Below are 21,509 nucleotides of genomic sequence, written 5' to 3'. Positions count from 1 at the left end.
AAGGTACCAGATAAGTAAAGCTGTGTGGCAAGACATTAAGTGGTGGCACTGGGCCATAGTCCAAAAGCATCTGTCTACAAGCAGCTCTCTTTGAGGGGACTGGGTATAATATACCTACTTACTCAGCAAACTAATCACCATGAGCCAGAAGTGGAAAGCTCACAAACTAGTTCTTCAGCAGATCTTGGCCAGTTGAGGGATCCACAAAGTCAATATTTTCGCTATGGAATTGAACAAGAAATGTGTTCTGTGCAGTTCAGTGGACTTTCTGTAAGGTCACTCACTGGGCGACACTTTCAAAATTGACTGAACATTGTATCTGCATTTATTTTTTTCATCTCTTGCTAAGAGTAATTCTACAGACCTTCCAACTCACATGGCGCCCCTGTGTGTCACATGATATGGACTGTCTTCAAGCTGTCCCCCGGTAAAAAGCTGATATCACACCATATGCACGGAGTGAGCTGGGAAGCCGCACAAGTCTTTTTAATTCGTTTTAGAGGAGAATGGTAGGGTCTGCTCGGGCATCACCAACATCTAACATCTCCTTGGCACCCTACCTCCTCCAGGTATAGCCAGGTGGTAATGGGCTCAAACCCCCGCCCCCACTCAAGACACGAGTCTTTTAAGGCCCGCCTCCTACTCACATGGTAAAACTAATTTCAATGTTGGCAGGTCTAAACTATAACTAATTTTTAAAAAATGAGAAAGCATGCAGCTTTGTGATCCCTGTTGCCCATATCGTGCCAATCCAAAAGGCCACGATAACCAGACCTTTTGGAGTTTAATTGGAGCCTCCTTGGCGTCTTGAATCTGCATGCATGAAAACTGAGCAGTGAACTCTAGATGCATACTCTGATTATCTGAGGTTTTGGACATGGACCTGGTAGTTCCACCCATGTTCTCCAGCGTCAACCCAACCAGATGGATTTATTTCCCCGTTTATTTTCCAGTTTGTAGCCAGATGTACGTTTTGATCCATTGTCGCCCAGTGGCCACCAGCGCTCAAGGTGTGCCCTTTTCCATCGTATTAGCATGAAAGTACCTCATCACAAGTTCGACAAAAGGATATTTGGCAGGTATTTCTCCCTGAGTATACTCTTTGCTTCTCCTGCCCATCTTGACCAGATTATGAAAGGGATCCTGAACTCATATCCCTCACCCCCTTTTTAGTTCCCATGTGGGACACAGTCTTACTGTCTCATAGAGCCTCCATTTCAGTGTGGTTATAAAATGTTGCTTTAGGGGTGGTTGATGACGAGGCATGCCCAGGAAGGAATATCCTTTTGAATAATAAGTTACCTATCTTCTTTAACATTCGTTGTGCAGGATATGAAATGTTTCATCGGCTTCCCCATAGCCTTCCAGCCTCCATGCTTTCTAAGAGCATTGAACTTATTCAGTCCTGTTCTTTCTGACAATATTAGTATTTTCTTTGCACCGTCGTCTTTTTCGTCTTAGGCGGAACAAATGTCATTAGTTCTGGTTGGCCCCACTATGGGTCCACTTCATCAAGTAATGGCTTTAAATGATCGCATGCTACAAGAGGGCACAGTGCCACCTAGTGCGAGTCAATTGGAACTGCTGAGAAATTGTCCACTTCAGGTCTGAAGAATTTGTTGGAAGGTTATGTATCCATTAGAAAGACTGCTATCGAAGTTAGCATCTTATTCTCACCCATGAGCCTCATTTATGAGAAATGACGCATCGCTGCGTGAAAGCAGCGATGCGTCACTTCTCAGTGCGCACTCCTTGCGACATGATTGATGCGTCATGTTTATAATATGACGCATCATGTCACAAGGAGTTACAGATACGTCAGTATTTCTGACGTATCTGTAGGCGCAAAAGTGATGCATTGCTGGAGTGTGTCACAAAAGTGACGCAACTCCAGCAATGTGTACTTTCACATGGGCAAGTCCCATGTTGTTAGTGCCTGCGTCAGTCTTACGCCTGCCATGAAGCAGGCGTAAGATTTTGACGCATTAGCGGCCAAGAAATGGCCCAGTGAAATCTTATAGATTTCACTGCGTCACTTCCATGACCCTTTCTTGCGTCAAAACGCCCCCCTTGCATACATTATACCTGGCGCAGGTATAATGTGGCGCAAGGGTTTAAAAAGTGAGGCATCTACCTAGATGCGCCACGTTGTAAATATGGCACAACAAGGCGCATTTTTTATGCCACTGGTGCGTCACAAAAAGTGACACGCCGGCGGCGTAAAAGTGACGCACAGCCTCATAAATGAGGCCCCATGACACTAAATTGTGTAGAAACCAGGCCAGTGCAGTCACAACCATTTTTATGCTGTTTATTTTTAGCACGAACTCGACCCAAAAGTATTGGAGTGCTTTACATGAGCACCAGTAGTTATATTGCACATTGAAACATTTTTATTTTTTAAGCACGGGCGTATTAATTTATTTGTCCTGAATCCCGGTTGGTTATACAAGAAAAGTAATAAAGAGATACTGGGAATAATGGGGATTTGCCCAGAATCCCAGGATGTTGAGTCGCGCCGACACTCGAACCTGGCTCCCCAATTCCAAATTAGGCAGCGCTAACCTTAAAGCCACATCCTCTCCCCACTTCTTCACTCGTCTTCTTCACTTTTCATGCTTCACCCTCTTCTTCACTTGTCAGCAGTTGGACAATTCTGCCTCAAGCAGATGATCATCCAGGGAGTTTATATCCAGAAGTCACTGATTAGTGGTGTTCTGTAACCCTCAAAAGTGGAAGGTCGTCGAGCCAGTACCAGACCCAGTGGCAGGCACTGTGATAAATCACAATACCTTTCTGCTCACATTCTAAAGTTCTCAATCATGGCTCATTAACAGATTTTATAATGGGCCGTGACTGCGCGCTCTGAAATTAAGGCTGAAGGCAATGCGAGTTTCTCACAGTGCCTGTCAGAGGGCGTAAAAGGTAAAAATAAAATGAAAAACAAACTTACCTTTCTTGTCTTGAATGCAGTCAACGCTAATCATCCTCGAGCCTCAGCTATCTTCCCTCTCCAAATTCCGGTACTGCTTTCGTGCTGCAGATGAGCAGCATGAGAGCAGCCTGGATTAGCTGGAGCTAGCTGCCTCGATGCTCCAGCAGGCACAAGAGGCCTATGTCTGCCCTCCACTCAGCTGTCTAAGACAGCTAGGTGGAGAGGTTTATACTGGCTGTTGCAAGACAGCCGGCCAAAGAGACATGCGCAGTGTAAACTGGAGTGAGCACCACTCCCCTGCTACCAGTCAGCAGCAGCCCCGCTCCCAAACACTTCTTGGACTGGGAGCAGTGAAAAATAAAATGGCAATTTATTTTATTACCATGTTATTTTTCACTTTTGCTGCACTGGCAGCAGGGGGTGGGGTGACACTCCTCTGTCCTAATGGGTGGAGCGCTTATGGTCGCTATTCACCCCATGGTCGTGAAGCAGTGCTGCAGAAGCACTCCCTGCACGCTCATTCTCTTTCTTTGGCACCTCTGTGTATACCAGTTAAAACCTATCGCACATTCAACATCCTGGCATAGTTCAGGTCGGTCCATTCTGCATCATTCACTTGCAGATAGCAACACCTCCCATCTTTAACACTTAAGAGAGTCTGTGCTTGAAGATGACTTCTCGTTTACACCATTTCTCCATAAAATAATTTGTTTATTCCATATCTCGGCGTAATAAAATATAAAATAACATTACAAACAGATTTATGCCTTCAAAAGCAAGTACAAAAGAGTGTCCAGTGCAGCAACAGCAACTGGACCGTAAGGTTTCGCCATTTGGTCCCATAGTTCAACATACATCATTGTATGCCTGACCAAACTCTGGGTTGGCTATGTTTTGCTTTGGTCAATAAATATTATTCTTATTCTCATTCCGTTTCCTGCCCAGTCTGCCATATCCTCACAGGACCCACCATATACCATGGTACTTTTGGTTCTGTGAGCATGGGTGCCATCATTAAAAAGTGCATGTCATTGTACAGGGTGCTTATCTAAACCATATAGGCCAACAATTGCATATTTAGAGATCTTTTTCTCATTTAGGTACCAGACCTCACTCTTTGGAGATCGAGCTCTGGTTAATAAATTTCTTCAAGTGTAAAACAAACCTTTCTATGACATTTAATGTGGCCCCCTTTTAAGAGCGTGCCTTTGTAACTCTCAGCAAACATGATCCCTTTGCTGCCACTGGCATGGTCGGGGACTATGTTTAGGGTGATCCTATGGAATGCACAGGGGTTGAGTAGGTCACCCTATGGGGTATGTTTCGCTTCACAGCTGTTAAAATCCTGGAAGAGTACTTAGATAGTACTCCTTCCTTCTTCCAGGGACCTTCTTTGGTCAATATCACTCTATCGTTCCCCTAGGGCCTTGATTAGGTCTTATTCGATGGTTGCCAAAGAGCTTTCATTGTTGTTGCTCTAGTCTACAGGGACCTCAACTGGCCACTGAACTATCTTTTTACAAAGATCTATAGTGGCCATTGGCAATATTTCATTCTCTATGGGCCACCATTAGTCCTTCCTCTATGGTCCTTACTGGAACTTAACACAAGATCCTCCAATGGCACATACTCTATCATTCTACAACGACATCCACAGGTCAAAATGCTATCGTTCTTGAACAGTCTGTATTTGCTTACAGTCTATAGTTCACTGCCCTTCATCGGCCTCTACTCTGTCTAATTACATGAAAGTACAGTTACCCGTATCTTGTTTGCCTCCAAGCAGTGTCATTGGCACGTGCCCGATTCTATCAATATGGTCACATGTATCTTCCTTGTGATACCAGATCCTCAATTACAAATCTTTAGTCGTAAAGTGCTTCGTGTGCAGTGAGTTTTACTCTCATACTCTCTTCCTTTTTGGTTGCTCAGTAAACATGGCTCAGGAAGGCGGCAACTTGTCTCTAGGTGCCCAGAGTGTACTCTAGTGCGGGCGCTCCAATCACATTGTCCTCCCAAAGTCTTTTGGTACCATCTCTATTCTGAGGCAGAGCTAGCCTAAAATGTACTCCTAAACCCAGACACAAGGCTGTCAGTGTTCCCCTCTGAGAGTCCATTCCTCCTATAAGGTGCCTTTGGCATTAGCTACTTCAGGGGCTATGCGGCCTTCTCTTGCCACCCTTTGTCCCCTCTCGCCACTTCAGTAGCATACAGTGTCTTTGGATAACACTCAATCCCTGCAGCCATTTGACACTTTTCTTGCTGATCATTTGCACTGGCTGTCAGTAGAGGAGAGGCGCGCCTGATCTAGGACCCCAAAAGAGCAGCTGCATTGGCTCCCCAAAAGCAGGCCCACATTCCCAACAGTGGCATGTCATAGAATGTCTACTGCCAGGAGCATGAAGGCCAGGAGACACTTAAGCAGACAAACTTGTTCAAGTGTCTCTGAGTCTTCTTCTAATACAGACTTTCTGTGGCAGCAGTGACCATTTCAATATATCTCTGTCTCTTTTGGCCTGTCTGCCACTAAAGCGAGGCCAAACATCTTCTCGCTCTACTACTGCAAAAGGCTCAAGTCATCAAGGATCAGGTGGACACCTTCAGCTGCACCCACATGCCTCCACAATCATGTTGGGGATATCCATCTTGACAATGTTGTGGTTCTTGTCATAGTACAGCATGGATAGCGGCCTATGCTTGGTAGGCACGCAGCATGAGCTGGTGGAAGTGTTAATGTTGTTGGCTTTGATGAGGTTGAGGACGGTGGTGTGGAAGGAGGCTGCCATGCCAGGAGCGCCGGCGAGGTGCATAGGGCAGAGACCCATGCAGTAGTTGATCTGGTAGCCCTCCGGTTTAATGATCCAGTCATTCCAGCCAATGTCTTTGAAGTCCACATAGTAGTCCTTGCGGCAGCACAGCTTTGAGTTCTTGTCGCAGGTGAGGCTGCGCTTTGCCACGTGATGCTCTGCATCCCGCACCCTGGCCTGGGCCACCAGAAATGGTTGGTGAGCTTCGCTGGCATTCAGCCCTGGGCACTGTCTCCCCTCACACTCCAGCTCCAGCTGCAAAGTCCTTTCCTCCTGCTCAAAGAAGGCCTGAAGGGCAGGTGTGAGGGGAAAAGTGTGCCAGCTACCCCATGTCACATCCAGCTCCCTCTCGGACACTAGACTTCGCTGTTGGCCTGGGTGGCTCAGATACACCTGGGCAGTAAGGTTGAGGGGGCCACCTCGCTGCGACTTGAAGTAAAGCCATAGGTGTGAATGGAGGATGTGCACGTCCTGTGTTCGGTCACGGTTGAACTGGAAGTTCATTTTGGTGTTGGCAATATTTGAGAAATCTGCAAAAGGGGAAACAAGGAACAATTACTATCACAATTTGGTGTAAGTTTTTCATAAGCAATATCACCCAGAATACCAGATACAACATGGCTATCCTTGTTTGTGGAGAACACAATGACTTAAGGAGCATGGCTTCTGAACTGCATTTTACTGAACCAAAGCACACTGTATTCCCACTGGTAGGTAGTTTGAAAAGCTGTTCCTTGTGGACAGTATGGGGAGATAGAACCGGTAGACAGTGTAACTGGGAGTTGTGGGCAGTAAAACTGGAAAGCTGGCACTGGTGCGCAGCTCAACTGAGGAGCAGACTCCTTTGGGCAGCATGAGAAGCTGGCAGTGGTGAGCGGTGTCGGATGCTTGGATAGATGGCAGTGTGACTGTGGAACAGGCACTAGTGGGCAGAAAGAGAAGCTGGTCCCGGTTGTCAGCATGGGTAGTTTGCCGAAGTGGGCATCGGGATTTGGGAGCTGGCACTATTAAGTGTGAGACACTGGCACTGGTGGGCATGTAAGATGCTGAAGCGGCAATGTGAGAAGTGTTAATTGGTGGTAGTGTGACAGGGGAGCTGCAGCTAACAGGCAGTGTGAGAACTTGCAGCTGGTAGGCAAGTTATGAGACTCGCAATGGTGACAATGGTGATATCCGAGTTGAGACGCTTGCTCCAGTTCTCAGTGTGGGTATCTCGCACTGGCGGACACTTTAAATACGGAGCTGGTACTGACAGGCAGCATAAAAAGGTGACACCGGTGGGCGTGTGAAAGGCTGTTAGTGGGGGAGGTGTGAGAAGTTTTCATTGGCAGCAGTGTGAATGAGATGCTGGCACTGGCAAGCAGTTTGAGAACCTTGTGCTGTCAGGCAGTGTGAGAAACTGGCACTGATGGCCAGTGTGAAAAGCTAGCACTGGTATGAGTGCAACTATGGCACTAGCTCTTTAGTGCTATCCATCTAACACCTTGCACCTGATCAAGACCTTAACTCCTTCCATGCGTCAGACGCCCCCCCGGCCGTCCGACGTCATAGTGGGCATGTGCGGAGGACGGCCGAGGGCCGTCCGAACTCCGCCCACTCAATAAATCACCAGCACAGTGGTGGAATTCGCGCCGTGGTCAAGGTGTTAAATCTTCCCAAAGCCTAGTAGCAATTCATTCCAAAGTGTGCCCTATATGAATGAATAAATGAATGAGGCATGTTTATAAAGCGCGGCAGCTGCTCCAACCAGAGCGTCCCGGCAGTAGGCTGATGAAGGGAAGGAAGAACCACTGTCTCCCCATTCAGAAGAGATGCCACTTGAAGGTGTTGATCCAAACCTAGAAAGTTGTGCACAACCAAGGACCGACATACATCAACCACAGTCTGAACTTCCACCAACTCACCAGACTTCTGCGTTCCAACTCCTTTACTCTTGCTCACACCCCTCGCATACGTCGAAGCCACAGCGGAGGTCGCTCTGTCTCCTAACACGCAGCTAAGGCCTAGAACGACCTCCCTCTTCACCTCTGGACCTCACCCTCGCTGATGTGATGACCTGGCTGTTAAACTAAGCCTCCGCAGTACAATCCTCATCACCGGGATATCCTCACATGTTTTAGCCATGCTTTTCAAATCTGATTTGATTTGAAGGACCTGAGTCTCCTACTGAGCAGCAGGGTCTCTAAAGGAAGAGAAAGCCTGGGTTATATTTCTTTGAAGAAGTGTGTCTTCAGCAGAGCCTTGAAAGCAGACTTGGAGGAAATACGCCGAAGATGTTCTGGAAGAGAATTCCACAGGTTGGGAGCTAGAAAAGAGTAGGATGTACCATCAGCTCTCTCTCTATGCACCCTAAGGATGCCAAAGAGATTTAGACTAGCAGAGTGAAGGGTTCTAGGGCTTTGATACTTTTTAATCTTATCCTGGATACAAGCTTGGCCCATGAGATGTAAAACTCTGTAAGTGATCATAAGGGCTTTGAATTGTATTCTTTGGCTGATCAATAGCCAATGTAGAGCTTTCAAACCTTGTTGAATGGAGTTACGTTTAATAATGTTCAGTGCCAATCAAGCAGCCACATTCTGTACCCACTGTAATCTGTTGATAAAATCCTGTGGTGTCCCAGGGGGAAGGACATTGGCGTAGTCCAATCATGATGTAATTAGGGCATGCACAATTTCATTCTGAGTGTCCTCTGGCAGGAATTTAAAAGTATTTAATAAAAGACGCAGTAACGGTAAACCGACTTTGGCTGTAGACTTGACCTGGGTGTTGTATAAAAGGGCAGTGTCTATTTTTACCTCAGATTTTTTGCAACATATGTGGGGGCAGGTGGTTAGCGCAGCTCAGTAGACCATATTCTGGTTATGTCAATAGGAGACGGGCTACCAAATAGCAGTATCTCATATTTATCGGACTTGAGGCAGAGGCAGCTGTTGTGCATCCACTCAACTACTGCCAGAAGTCAGTCCTGGAAGTTGGCTGTAACTGAGTCATCCAGATGGTTGAAAGCATACATCAGCTGAGTGTTATCTGCAGAAGACACAACGTTAAAGTCCCAAGATTGTACAATGGAGTCAAGGGAGCCATTCTGATGTTAAATAGAGTTGGGCTGACGGCCGAACCTGGAGGAATGTCACAATTCACTTCCCTATATCCAGAGGTGTAGGGAGGTAAGTAGACTGCTTGTTTTCTTCCAGAAAGGAAGGGTGTTATCCAGTTCCAGACAGTGCCGAGTATACCAGCCTTTTCCTACGGCCTCAATAATATGTCATGAGACCCAGTATCGAAAGAGGCAGACAAGTCGAGTAGTATTACTAAAGAGCTATAGATTTTTTTCCAAGATCAAGCCTAATTTTAATGAAATCCACTGCCTCTGAAAGGGCTGATTATGTACTGACACTGGTACAGAAGCCGGATTACAATGGATGTAAGAAATTGTTGTTTACGATAAACTTTGAGATCTGGCAGTTGACCAAGGACTCTAACATTTTCCCTAAGTCAGAGAGTAAGGAGATGGATCTATAGTTACCCTGATTTAGCTGATCAATATTAGCTTTTGTGTAAGTGGTAACACCAATGCCTTTTTTCTAAGCTAGTGGGCACAGAGCTAGAGTCCAGGGACAACTTAAACAGAGATAATCTGTAGGTTTAGGAAGTTGATGTCTCGCAATAAAATGTGAGGACAGACATCCAACGGGGAACTAAATCTACCTTTTTGAATGATAATTTCTGAATCAGTTAGATATATCTCCTCCAAAATAGCTGAGGGTCACTGCAAATAGAATGTGGTACTAGAGCTGACTTAGACGAGTCAGTGTTCTTGGTGTATTTAAACTTAGAGCAAATATTGTTGACCTTTTCATGAAAAAAGGTCGTCAAGTTGTCGAAGAACCGCTGTGATGACGGGGTGGATTGTTTACCAGCTGTGGGATTTTGGAAATAATGTACCATTTTAAAAACAGTTCTTGGTGTGTTTTCTGCTTCTGCAACAAGGCCACTGACTCGCTCATAAGATCATAACTCGGTTGAAAAATAATATATCACTGCCCTTGCTGCCTTATGTTTTAAGGGACTACTACTAAAAGAAGAAGAAGAAAGAAGGGACCAGTACTGAAGTGTGTGTTCCTGTTCATGTTTATAACAGGCAGACTGGCACCACAGGATAAAGGGTGTTTTGTTACCCTCTTCCCTAGCAACGGGTTCACATTTGAGAGTTCTAAATTGTAGAGGCCTTCGAGAGAGGGAGGGGTCATTCTGAGTGTGGCTTTAGACCACCTGCTCTGCCCAAACAGTCACATTTGCAGTGAGACCACAACTCAGCAATTGCATATTGTATGTAGCATTGCGATGAAACAAATTACTTTTTTCCGGCGTACGTGCTGTATGAATGTTTAATATATATCCAATGATGCAATGCAACTTCCTGCCATTCGATGGCGCAATTGTATCAGAACTCGGATGTTGGGTCTGTGATGGGCAGTAAGGAAGTGGGAGGGCGTCCATGTGCCTTTAAGAAGTCATCCTGCCCTTACACTTTCGGTAGCTATGAAGATAACTTCCACAGAGAGGTTAAAAATGTCCTGTTTCATATTTTCAGTCATTTGGGAATCAATAAAACCTATACCTTTGAGCTGGGTACTAGAAAAATGTATTATTCAACAGAGACTCAGTTCAGTATGATGCATTCTAAACCAATCGTTACGCATCACACAGTGGTTTGTATAACTCGCAGTCTGGCATGCATTTAGTTACATTTTCACTGAAACTTCGATAGGGTTGGGACAGAGTCAAGCACGTCAAACGTTGTTTGCGAGTTCCATTGCTGAACTACTGGCAGTGGAACCAGAAGGCCTAAGTTCTCCCGTTGTTGGCCGGTAATGGAATCGAGCCAGAGCGGGGAGCAGTGATTTGGGGTTCGCACATTGTGCTCAAGTGGAAAGCATAGTTATAACGCAATTTTCCTCTGTTTAAATGTGGCACGGTACTGATCTGACCCCAGTGGTTAATTTGAGCCAGTGGTTTCTGGTGCTCGGTACCGGCACATAATTGTCAGCACTGGCACTTATGACAGGCTGCCACATGGTGGCGATGTTTGTCTAATTTAGATAAGAACACAACAACTGTTGGTTATTAATTTAACATACGTTTAAATGACTATTACTCATGTGATGAGAAATTACTGAAATTATACTATTACTCCAGCTTGAGTAATTAAGAGTAATTTAGGGCAAAAATCCTACTGCAGGAGCACAGGAACAATGAACTAAGGGAGAGTGAGCCATTGCTGGCTACTGCAGTTCGTGTCCTGTAGCATTTAGTGCTGGTTTCTTAGCGCAAAATGCATCCTCTAGGCCATGTTGGACATGAAGGTGCATTTTCTAAAAAAAAATGAAGGCAAATGCTGGATTGCGCTTTTCACACAGTTACGCATAATTATGGGTTTTTTGTGATAATTATGAGTAATTATGCTAGAGGGAATGACACCAGTTATGCCAACCCCTACCTGCGATTCAGACCCTTCCTATCATATGCTCCTTAAAATCAGTTGGAAACGGGTCGCTAGACACATCTTTAGTGACCAGAAATACTTCCAAATGGGCAAGCGAGAGGGGGGGGGGGCATACCATGTACTCCCACCAAAAATCAATAAATAGGGGTTGCATATTTTTTACATCTGTGCAGCTTGTTGATACCTTACATATTTGAGAAAACATACCAAATAAATACACAACCTAAAGTAAAAGCAAGCATAACTTTATCAGATCCAGTATGTAAGATCTAGCTGGTCTGCCACAGAAGTGATTATGGCTCTACTCTTTATATTAATTGTAGTAAGATTTGGTAAATGGGCACAATAGTTGCCCTTTGAGGATTAAATGCTGTTTAAATTAGTAACCCATTGAAATAACTCACCTGACTCTGCAAAGCTGATGATCTCGTAGCCCTGCTCGTCTTGTCCATCTCCTGTCGAGGTGCCCAATAGCCCATCTAGGTTAGGCTTGCCTGGGTGCAGCCTCCGTAGAGCGTTGGCCACGGCCATGCGTGGTACCGGGTGGGTGATGTTGGGTCGCTCCTTCAGGTGCAGCTTGCTTAGAATCTGCTGCTTGGCTAGTTCTGTTAGGATCTGCCGCTCTGCCTCAGGTGCAATAGTTGAGGGCACCCCGCATGTTGGGCACCCAGCTTTCTTTTCCATGCCCACCACCTCTTCCGAATTCTCTGGCTCCTCTTCTCTTGTTGCGGCACCGTAAACAGTGGACAGTGTCACCAGCAGCAAAAGGCAAAGCCACGCCCCCTTGCACTGCCATTCTTCAGTAACTTGGTGAATTCGGCAGAATGCCATGGCTAACCAATGTACAACGATTTCTTTGTCAAATTAAACTAGGAGTTCTGCTTATAAGATGAATAATAAGCTATTATGAGCCAAACAACAATTAATTCTTCTTGAGAATGTAAGAATATGTAAAACTTTGGAATGGCACTATGAGTTCTTTTTGGGAATGAAACAATGACTTCTTCTTGTGAATGGAACAATGAATTCTTCTTGGGGATGGCACAATGAGTTCTTAGAACAATGAGTTTCTTTTTGGGAAAGGAACAATGACTTGTTCTTGGAATAGGAACAACTACTTCTTGGGAATGGCACAAGGAGTTCTTAGAACAATGAGTTCTTGGAGCAATGTGTTCTTGTTGGGAAGGAAACAATGAATTCTTAGAGCAAACTGTTCTTGGGAAGGGAACAGTGAGTTCTTGAGAAGGGAACAATGACTTCTTGGAGCAATGAGTTCTTGGGAAGGGAACAATGACTTCTTGGAGCAAGGTGTTCTAGGGAAGGGAACAATGACTTCTTGGGAAGGGACAATGACTTCTTGGAGCAATGAGTTCTTGAAGCAACGTGTTATTGGGAAGGGAACTATGAGTTCTTGGGAACGGAACAATGACTACTTGGAGCAATATGTTCTTCTTGGGAAGGGAACAATGACTTCTTGGAGCAATCAGTTCTTCTTGGGAAGGGAACAATGAGTTCTTTGGAACGGAACAATGACTTCTTGGAGCAAGGTGTTCTTAGGAAGGGAACAATGACCTCTTGGGAAGGGACAATGACTTCTTGGAGCAATCGGTTCTTCTTGGGAAGGGAACAATGACTTCTTGGAGCAATGAGTTCTTGAAGCAACGTGTTATTGGGACGGGAACTATGAGTTCTTGGGAACGGAACAATGACTACTTGGAGCAATACGTTCTTCTTGGGAAGGGAACAAAGACTTCTTGGAGCAATGTGTTCTTCTTGGGAAGGGAACAATGACTACTTGGAGCAATGAGTTCTTGAGGCAGTTAACTCTTGTTGGAAATAAAACAATAAGTTCTTCGTGAGAAATGAAACAATGAGTTTTTATGGGGAAGGGAATGATGTGTAGTCTCAATGGGAATAGAACAAAGAGTTCTAGCAGGCAGTACACTGCTGAGATCTTATTGGGAAAATAATAGTTAATTCTTCGGGCAATAGAATTTTCTTCGGGCAATAGAATTGTGTTCTGGTAAGGTTCGTCAATTAACTCTTATAGGGTATCAAATAAAGAGTTTCATGGCAAAGGAGAAAGTTCTCATTGAGAATCGATAGAGCAGTTCTCACAGGCAAGAGATGGATGAGCTCTCTTTGGGGATAGGGCAGTCCATTCTTATGGCTATGAGAGGATCAGGTGTCGTGATTGTAAGTCGATGAAGAGCTCTTACGGGCAGTAGACAGGGCGAGGGCGCTCACCGGCGACGTGTGACGTGTGTGTCCTGCTTCCGCCGCGCTCGCGCTGCTTCTCCCAGGCTCCCGGGTCTTCTGTCAGCTCGCGCACCCGGCAACTGCCGCCCTTAAATACGCACCCTTAAATACGCACAGACCGGGCTTTAGCCGTCATGTGTCAGGCTGCCGTCGGATTGAAGTGCGAAGAATTAACCGGGAAGCGCCGCGTGCCTCACCAGCCCTCGTCGTCCCCGGAATATTCTTGACTAAAGTGCGCGTTATTCTTTCAGAATGCGCTTGCGCTGTCGCCCAGTTCCAGATATTCTTTGCAAGGGGTCTCCAACCTGACTGAGAGTCGGTTGCTCAGGGAAGTCCCTCTGACCGCCCGGGACAAAGTGTGTATCTCTTGTAGACTCTCCCAGGTGCCCCCTTTATAGTGCCCAGTGGGCGCTGCCTGTGCACTTGGGTGCCAGCGATCCCTTGCCTTCGGCCCGGCACCTGGGTCGTGTCCCTAGCACTTGTCTCCTCCCCCATGGCCCCCCTCCCGCCCAGCCCATCTCGGTGCAGCTGCGGTTCTTCCCGCTCTTAGTGAGCCAGCCTGCAAAAGTTCACTCGTGCACGGAGGAGGGGCGGAGACTGGCACTTGGTAAAACTGGGGCAGCCCCTCTGCCTCTGCTAAAACTGGGACCCCCCGCCTCTGGTAAAACTGGAACCCCCCCCCCGCCCCCAGTCTCGGTGGAAGCAGGTGCAAGTGGTCGGACAGCGCAAAAGTGGTATGATGAAATTCCCAGTGTGAAATTGCATTTATTATTTTCACGTGCTCGGGCTCGCGCACACACACCCGGAGCCAAGTGTCCAACAGGGAATGCAACGGTCGAAGTCCACCTTTCCCGGCCAGACACGGCGACAGTCTCCCAACGCGCCCCGCTGCTCATTTGTAATCCGCTGCCTACCTCCTGTAGCAGGAAACTAGTGCTTTGAATGGGCAGGTACTGACCACTCGCACTTCTTTAAGTTGATATTGAAAGTGCCTGCACTTCTTCTCACCACTGCTACAGGCCATCCGATGGGCACTTTTAAAGAGCAAACAGGTACTGTGGATAGTACTAGCACGTTATATTTTTATTTAAGGCACCGCAGACTACAGTCATTAGCATGCAGCTATTCCTGGGTTTGAGGGAGACTGTTTCTGTTTTATTAAAGGCATGGAGGCTGACATCATGCAAACCTTAACTGTGACTGCACCATTCAGGGCTGTAAGTCGACTGAAAAAACTGGGGGAGGGGGGGTCTCTGAAAGGAGCGTGGTCAGTGTAATTAGGGGCGTGGCTTTAAAACACTTACGCTAAACATCTGTGTTTAGCATAGTGTGCCACCCGACTTGTATTTTGCTGTTTCTGTCATTGCATCCAGATATGTGATACAACAAGTAACATCATACCTACAACAAGTAAGGACTAACGGCTTTGTCAACGGTTATTAGCTGCAACTATGGCTTGTTACATATAATATTGAAAACGCTTCCAATTAAATCCCTGGTGACCCTACCACAATGTTGCTGCTCTTGCGTTTCAGAAAGAGAAGGAAAATCCAGAAAGAAAATTACTCTTTAAAGGATTTCCCTTCCCCCACAACGCTCACCTGGCATGACGTCACGCTGTAACTTCTCCACTAGTGAGAAGTGAGCAGTGTGGGCAGCGGGTCCTGGCACTTTTTTCCAGACAAAGAAAAACCAAAGTGGATGATGGACGGAGCGTTGACAATACAAACACTCACCCCCAGTCAACTGATCTGGGTTTAATCCATCACCGTTCTTTAGCTCACTCCGCCACCCTAGTTCACACATGACCATATGCAAATCAGTCTGACCCTGTGCCTCATGGGAACAGTCTTTAACAAAAAGAGAGGGGCTCGATGTAACCCAAGGGAAAATGGAGCTCCAGTGTACTGTTAAGTCAAATAGTTTTTTTCCGTTGGGAGGACAATACGTTACAGATTTCATACATTCACTTCACTCTTTCACTAATCGCAACTACACTTATAACCCATAAACCGAGAGTTTGGCAAACACTTAACAAGGAAAAAACCATGTTAGTATAGAATAACGTACATTTATTTTTGATTAAAAGCATAAATCCATATACAAAATCATTAAAAACACAATACACTAAAACCACCTAATGTGGAAGATGGAGAAATGTGATAGAGACAACACACTTTGTCTTGTTATGTGGTTAATTCAAACCATTTGTTGACAACAGTGGGGAGACTTTCCCTTCCTATACCCAATTAGTCGTTGACAACTTTGAATTTTAACCCTTCTGTAATGCGTCGACACGTTTCGGAAGCCTTAGATGATTATGGCCTCCTTCTTCAGGACAATTTCAATGTCTTTCTTCACATCCAAACTGTCACCTAATGCGCAAATAAAACATTCTTTACTAATCACAAACTTATTAGGCCTATACATGCTCAATTTAAGACTTAAATCAAGCATTTCTTTAAACTATAGATTTAAGCTAACATTTCTTTGAACTATAAGTTTGTCAACCCCTACTTTATCCAAAACAAAAATCTGTTTTCACACCCTCCCTCTCACAAGTAGGGAAGAATGTTGACATTTTTGAAAAAGTTGTGGAATCTAAAGTAAGACAATTGATTGAGCAGGCCCATCCTGACACTAATAATATGTCTAAAGAACACAGGAACGCTATGCTGGATCTAAAGAATAATCAACATCTGACCATTAAGCCTGCCGATAAAGGTGGTGGTGTGGTGGTATTTAATACTGATGACTACGAAGCCACAATGTTGCAATTACTTGATATTAGAGAACATTATCAAAAGATACCTTTTTCCAAATTAGATTCTTTAAATAAAGATGTAACAATGAAAATTAAAGTAGCTTTAGAAAAAGGGTGGATCTGTAAGGCGGAGTATGACTTTCTAAACAATAAATATGCCAGAACACCAGCCATATATGGTCTCCCAAAAATACATAAAAATTTGAATAACCCTCCCATGAGACCTATAGTTAGCTGCCTCGGCTCACGGCTCGAACCACTGAGCCAATATGCTGGCACTTTTCTTAAACCCCTTGTGATTAAACAGAAATCATATGTGCGAGATTCGGCCCATAATATTTCTATGATAGAAGGCATGGAATATAACCCTGATAATCAAATCCTGGTGACCCTCGATATAGAGGCGTTATACACCAATATACCACAAGATACCACCCTGGTGGTAATTGGTGAAATCCTCAAGAAAGCAGATCTAAGAGGAGCCAGTATAGAATTCATTATGCAATGCATTAGACTAGTGTTAAAGAACAATATGTTTTTATTCAAGGAGGAGTTGTTCATCCAATGTAAGGGCACCAGCATGGGTGCAACTTGTGCCCCAAGCCTGGCATGCCTCTACGTAGCAGAATTTGAGGAGAGACATGTCTTCAATGAGGCGGCGCCATTCTTTGAGAATATAAGGATGTGGCGTCGTTTCATTGACGACATTCTCTTCATTTGGGAAGGTTCTACAGAAACCTTGGAAGAATTCCTGGAATGGTTAAACTTGGGAGATAGGAATCTCAGATTCACTGCAGCCTATGACAGACAAGCAGTCAACTTTTTGGACATTACTATAAAAAACAGAGAGGGAGTGTTGGAGGTGGAACTATACACCAAAGCCACCGATAAAAACACACTATTACATTATAATAGTTACCATCCGCGATCCCAGCGGGATAATGTACCCTTTGGTCAGTTTCTCCGTCTAAGGAGAAACTGTTCAAACATGACGGACTACCTGAAACATGCCGATAGGTTGGCTGAAAAGTTAAAAGATAGAGGATACCCGAGGAAACTAATTAAGAACACTTACAAAAGAGCGCGGTTTTATAACCGAGATAGCATGATACACCCTGAACCTAAGCAAATAAACCCTGTAACTGATTCCAAGTTGGTTTTTTTTGAGCCAATTCTCCAACATTAGTAACAAACTGAAAAACGTAATAAATTCTAACTGGAACATTTTAAATGACGGTAAGGAAGAAAAAATCCCAAAACCCATTTTTGCTTTTAGGCGAAATGAAAACATTCATCAGAATCTGGTTCATACTTACAGAGAGAACAACTTCAATAACCAGATGACGATAGATGGAACAAGAGCTGTTGGCAACTATAAATGTAGCAGTTGTTCGATTTGCGACAAATGCATTGTCTCAAAAGCACTAACCTACAATAACTACACTATGACATCCAAGACTCTTAACAACTGTAGAAGCAGCAACCTAATATACATCATACTGTGCCCATGTGGGTTAGCATATGTGGGCGAAACAGGAAGAGAGATTAGGCTACGTTTATTAGAACACAGATCAGCCTTGAAAACGTGCAAAGTTAATGCCCCAATGGTGGAACATTTTACCAAACGTAAACATAAATACACTGAATTCTCCTGGTTTGTGGTAGAAAAAATTGTCTCCTTGAAAAGAGGGGGCAATGTAGAAATGAAACAAAAAATAGGGAGCAATGGTATATTTCCATGTTGGATACAGTAAATAAGGGCCTCAATACAAAGGAAGACTGGATGAGAATTACAGTCTAGATACCATAAATATTGCAGTCAGAATGATATAATTTGAGGTCTAGGATCAAGGTTTATTTACCACATTTGGATGAATCTGATTGAGGCCTTAAATCAACATACACTGAGGTGCATACAATAGTTAATAGATAAAATCGATATATATACATGCTTGCCCAACGATCCTGCGTGAGGGTTAATATCAGTATATTGATTTTTTAAACAGCACAGTCAACCATTATTAACCTGAATACCTTAAATAAATGAATGCTTTAAATAACGATCCTGAGAAGGTGGTAAAAAGATGAGGAAAAAGTTCGGTTAAATGTCGTTATGAAAGGGATTCATTTGATTTTAATAAGTGGGACGACCTTTGGGTATATGTAAATGCATGTGCATTCGTACATAGAGCAATAAAGTTTTACCTTCAGTGATAAAATAGTAAGAACGGGCGCATATTGCAGTGACGTCAGAAATGACGTATTTAAAAATCGCCGAGCCCATGAGCAAGTCCTTTGCCGAAAACCACCGTGATCGGGAAGACGCGGCCGGAACACCCCGGGGAAATCTGCTGGTTAATTAAAAAAGGTATGCGAAACCGAATGCCGAAATATATCTTAACTAGGGGGGTAGAATCTTTGAAACATAAGATTGTTGTTTTTAAATCGACTGAAAAATACAGCACTTTGCTAAAAACGGCATAACATAGATGTAAAGAACGGAAGCAATAGACTGCTTCATGGTGAATAAAGAGGCTCACACGCACAAAATAGCGATTAGAACATTGAAAACACAAGTTGTTTGTTACATTTAATAATGAAAAAAGCCAGCAAAACAGTTTGTGTCAATAATGAAATAGTGAGCGAACCTTTTCGCTTGGTATTAATTATGCAGCCACATTCGATGAATACCCGGGTTGATGAAGACAATCACATTTCCGACAAGCACATCACTGAAAAGCTGTTTTTAAATGAGGTGAGCGTACCCGCTAAAAGCTTGGGTAATGAAACTATCTTGTCAAATTAAAAAGACTGAATAGCCTTAATGTGCTTATGTTTTACAGTAAGGAGGGTGACAGCTGCAACTATAAAAGTAACACTCGAAAAAAGTGATTGAAAGAGATAAACAAATCGTCGAGGTAATTATCTTTGGGTAATATACGGCTAGCTCAGGTTTGAACAGCTGTAGGAATATATAATAAAATGTTTCAATTTATTGCTAGGTATGTATGAGCAACTTCGTAAAGAGCTTTGACAGGAAGACTGTAATTCAAGTCTCCTCAATACAGGTAATAGTAATTTGCCAGTAATAAGAGATAGTCACAGAAACATAAAACTCCGAGATTTTTAAAGAGCTGCATTAATTTATACCTTACAGCTGAGGTTGAAGTCAAGGAATATAGAAACGCCTCACCGCAAGAATAAAACGCTTTATTTAAAAGCTGCTCACCAAGATGGTATGGCACCGGTGAGTGAGATATAATGGTAGAATAGTGTGAGTATTGACAGAGTAAGAGTGGCTGTGAGACTAGTGGCATGTTGGCATAACACTTACCATGGTTTGAAAAAACTTTTTAATAATCAAGAAATATTTGTGAAGAGAAAAGAAAAAAGAAAAAAGGCATGTGGATGGTTTAGATATCAGGTATTTTGTTTTAATGTAAGCAAGAATGAATTGTTTTGAATAAAGTAGGGATTGACAAACTTATAGTTCAAAGAAATGTTAGCTTAAATCTATAGTTTAAAGAAATGCTTGATTTAAGTCTTAAATTGATCATGTATAGGCCTAATAAGTTTGTGATTAGTAAAGAATGTTTTATTTACGCATTAGGTGACAGTTTGGATGTGGAGAAAGACATTGAAATTGTCCTGAAGAAGGAGGCCATAATCATCTAAGGCTCCCGAAACGCGTCGACGCATTACAGAAAGGTTAAAATTCAAAGTTGTCAACGACTAATTGGGTATAGGAAGGGAAAGCCTCCCCACTGTTGTCAACAAATGGTTTGAATTAACCACATAACAAGACAAAGTGTGTTGTCTCGATCACATTTCTCCATCTTCCACATTAGGTGGTTTTAGTGTATTGTGTTTTTAATGATTTTGTATATGTATTTATGCTTTTAATCAAAAATAAATGTACATTATTCTATACTAACGTGTTTTTTTCCTTGTTAAGTGTTTGCCAAACTCTCGGTTTATGGGTTATAAGTGTAGTTGCGATTAGTGAAAGAGTGAAGTGAATGTATGAAATCTGTAACGTATTATCCTCCCAACGGAAAAAACCTTTTTGACTTAACAGTATACTGGAGCTCCATTTTCCCTTGGGTTACATCGAGCCCCTCTCTTTTTGTTAAAGACTACTGAGCACAGCCGAGTGGCTGGAGAGTTTACTCTACCAATACGTGATCACTTTTTAGTGACACACCCTAATAATTTGGACGATATGGACTCATTTAAAACGTTTGGGTTCATGGAGGACCAGTTTAATAAAATCATTGGTTCTTCAACAAACAACACAAACAAGATCGTTGTTGTTACTGGTAATAATGATAAATGGGAGAATGTCCTTAATCTAAAGAAAAAAGCTGTACGGACAGAAATCCATGCGGAGTTCTTGGTGCAATATGCTAGATCAGGAGTAATACCTATTGGTCTCCAGGTTCGTAATGAACCGGGTTTATTTACAGATGATAAAAAATTCTTAGAAATCTGGACGCATATTGCTAACAGATGCAGTAGAGACTGGATCTTGTTGATTATCGAGACAGCCCAAGAGAGAGTGATTATAGAGAAAAAGGAAATAGAACAATTAGAGCAGGCACTGAGAGATATGTCAGCTATAGATGATGCTAAAAAACGCTTAGAGGATTTAAATTTAGAGATTGACGGATATAGGGATTATTTAATAAACAATAAAACCATCAAGCTTAAAAAAGACGTGAACAAATTTAGTCTGGAATTGGTTTATCCTTATATAAATAAAGATTATTTTCAGCAACCTAGGGAGGAGAGAAATTTTGAGCGTAGACCTATTTATAATAGGGGCACCAACAAAGGTGTCACCTTTTCGGAAACATCTGGCTCAAGCAGCGAAGATGAGGGCCCTAGTGGAGATGGGGGAATACATGCAGGTGGATCCAATGGTGGACAACCTTTTTTAGACACCCGCCAGAAGAGAGGAGGAAGGATAGACCGGACCCCATACCAATACAGGGGGCAACATCAAAGAAACCAATACCAGGACCACCAGAGTGGCCACAGGCAGAACTATCAACACAACCAGGCCCCTCAAGAATATCCGAACACAAGGAGCCAGCGATATCGCCGCTAGATTCAAATGAGACGCAAAAATTCACTATCATTAACCTCTCTAGTTATTCTCTAAGCCAAAAGGAATTAGAAGTCCTAGAAAGAGGTTTTACCTTTGCTCCAACAGCTAATGTTAATAAATTCCAT

The 21,509-nt window shown here is 43.6% G+C and overlaps 1 protein-coding gene across 1 annotated transcript; it reads right to left on the bottom strand.

The window, feature by feature from the left end:
- Nucleotides 1–2,297: 2,297 nt before the first annotated feature.
- On the bottom strand, nt 2,298–14,079 carry INHBC (inhibin subunit beta C). Its single transcript, XM_078688984.1, has 2 exons — nt 11,656–14,079; nt 2,298–6,272 (listed from the first exon to the last, which is right to left on the bottom strand). Exons 1-2 carry the CDS (start codon nt 12,080–12,082, stop codon nt 5,536–5,538), a joined length of 1,164 nt encoding a protein of 387 aa, XP_078545110.1. The 5' UTR covers nt 12,083–14,079; the 3' UTR covers nt 2,298–5,535.
- Nucleotides 14,080–21,509: the final 7,430 nt, after the last annotated feature.

Source organism: Lissotriton helveticus, chromosome 1_1 (genome assembly GCF_964261635.1).
Source record: "Lissotriton helveticus chromosome 1_1, aLisHel1.1, whole genome shotgun sequence".
Taxonomy (NCBI): domain Eukaryota; kingdom Metazoa; phylum Chordata; class Amphibia; order Caudata; family Salamandridae; genus Lissotriton; species Lissotriton helveticus.
This window is presented reverse-complemented; position numbering and strand designations above follow the sequence as displayed.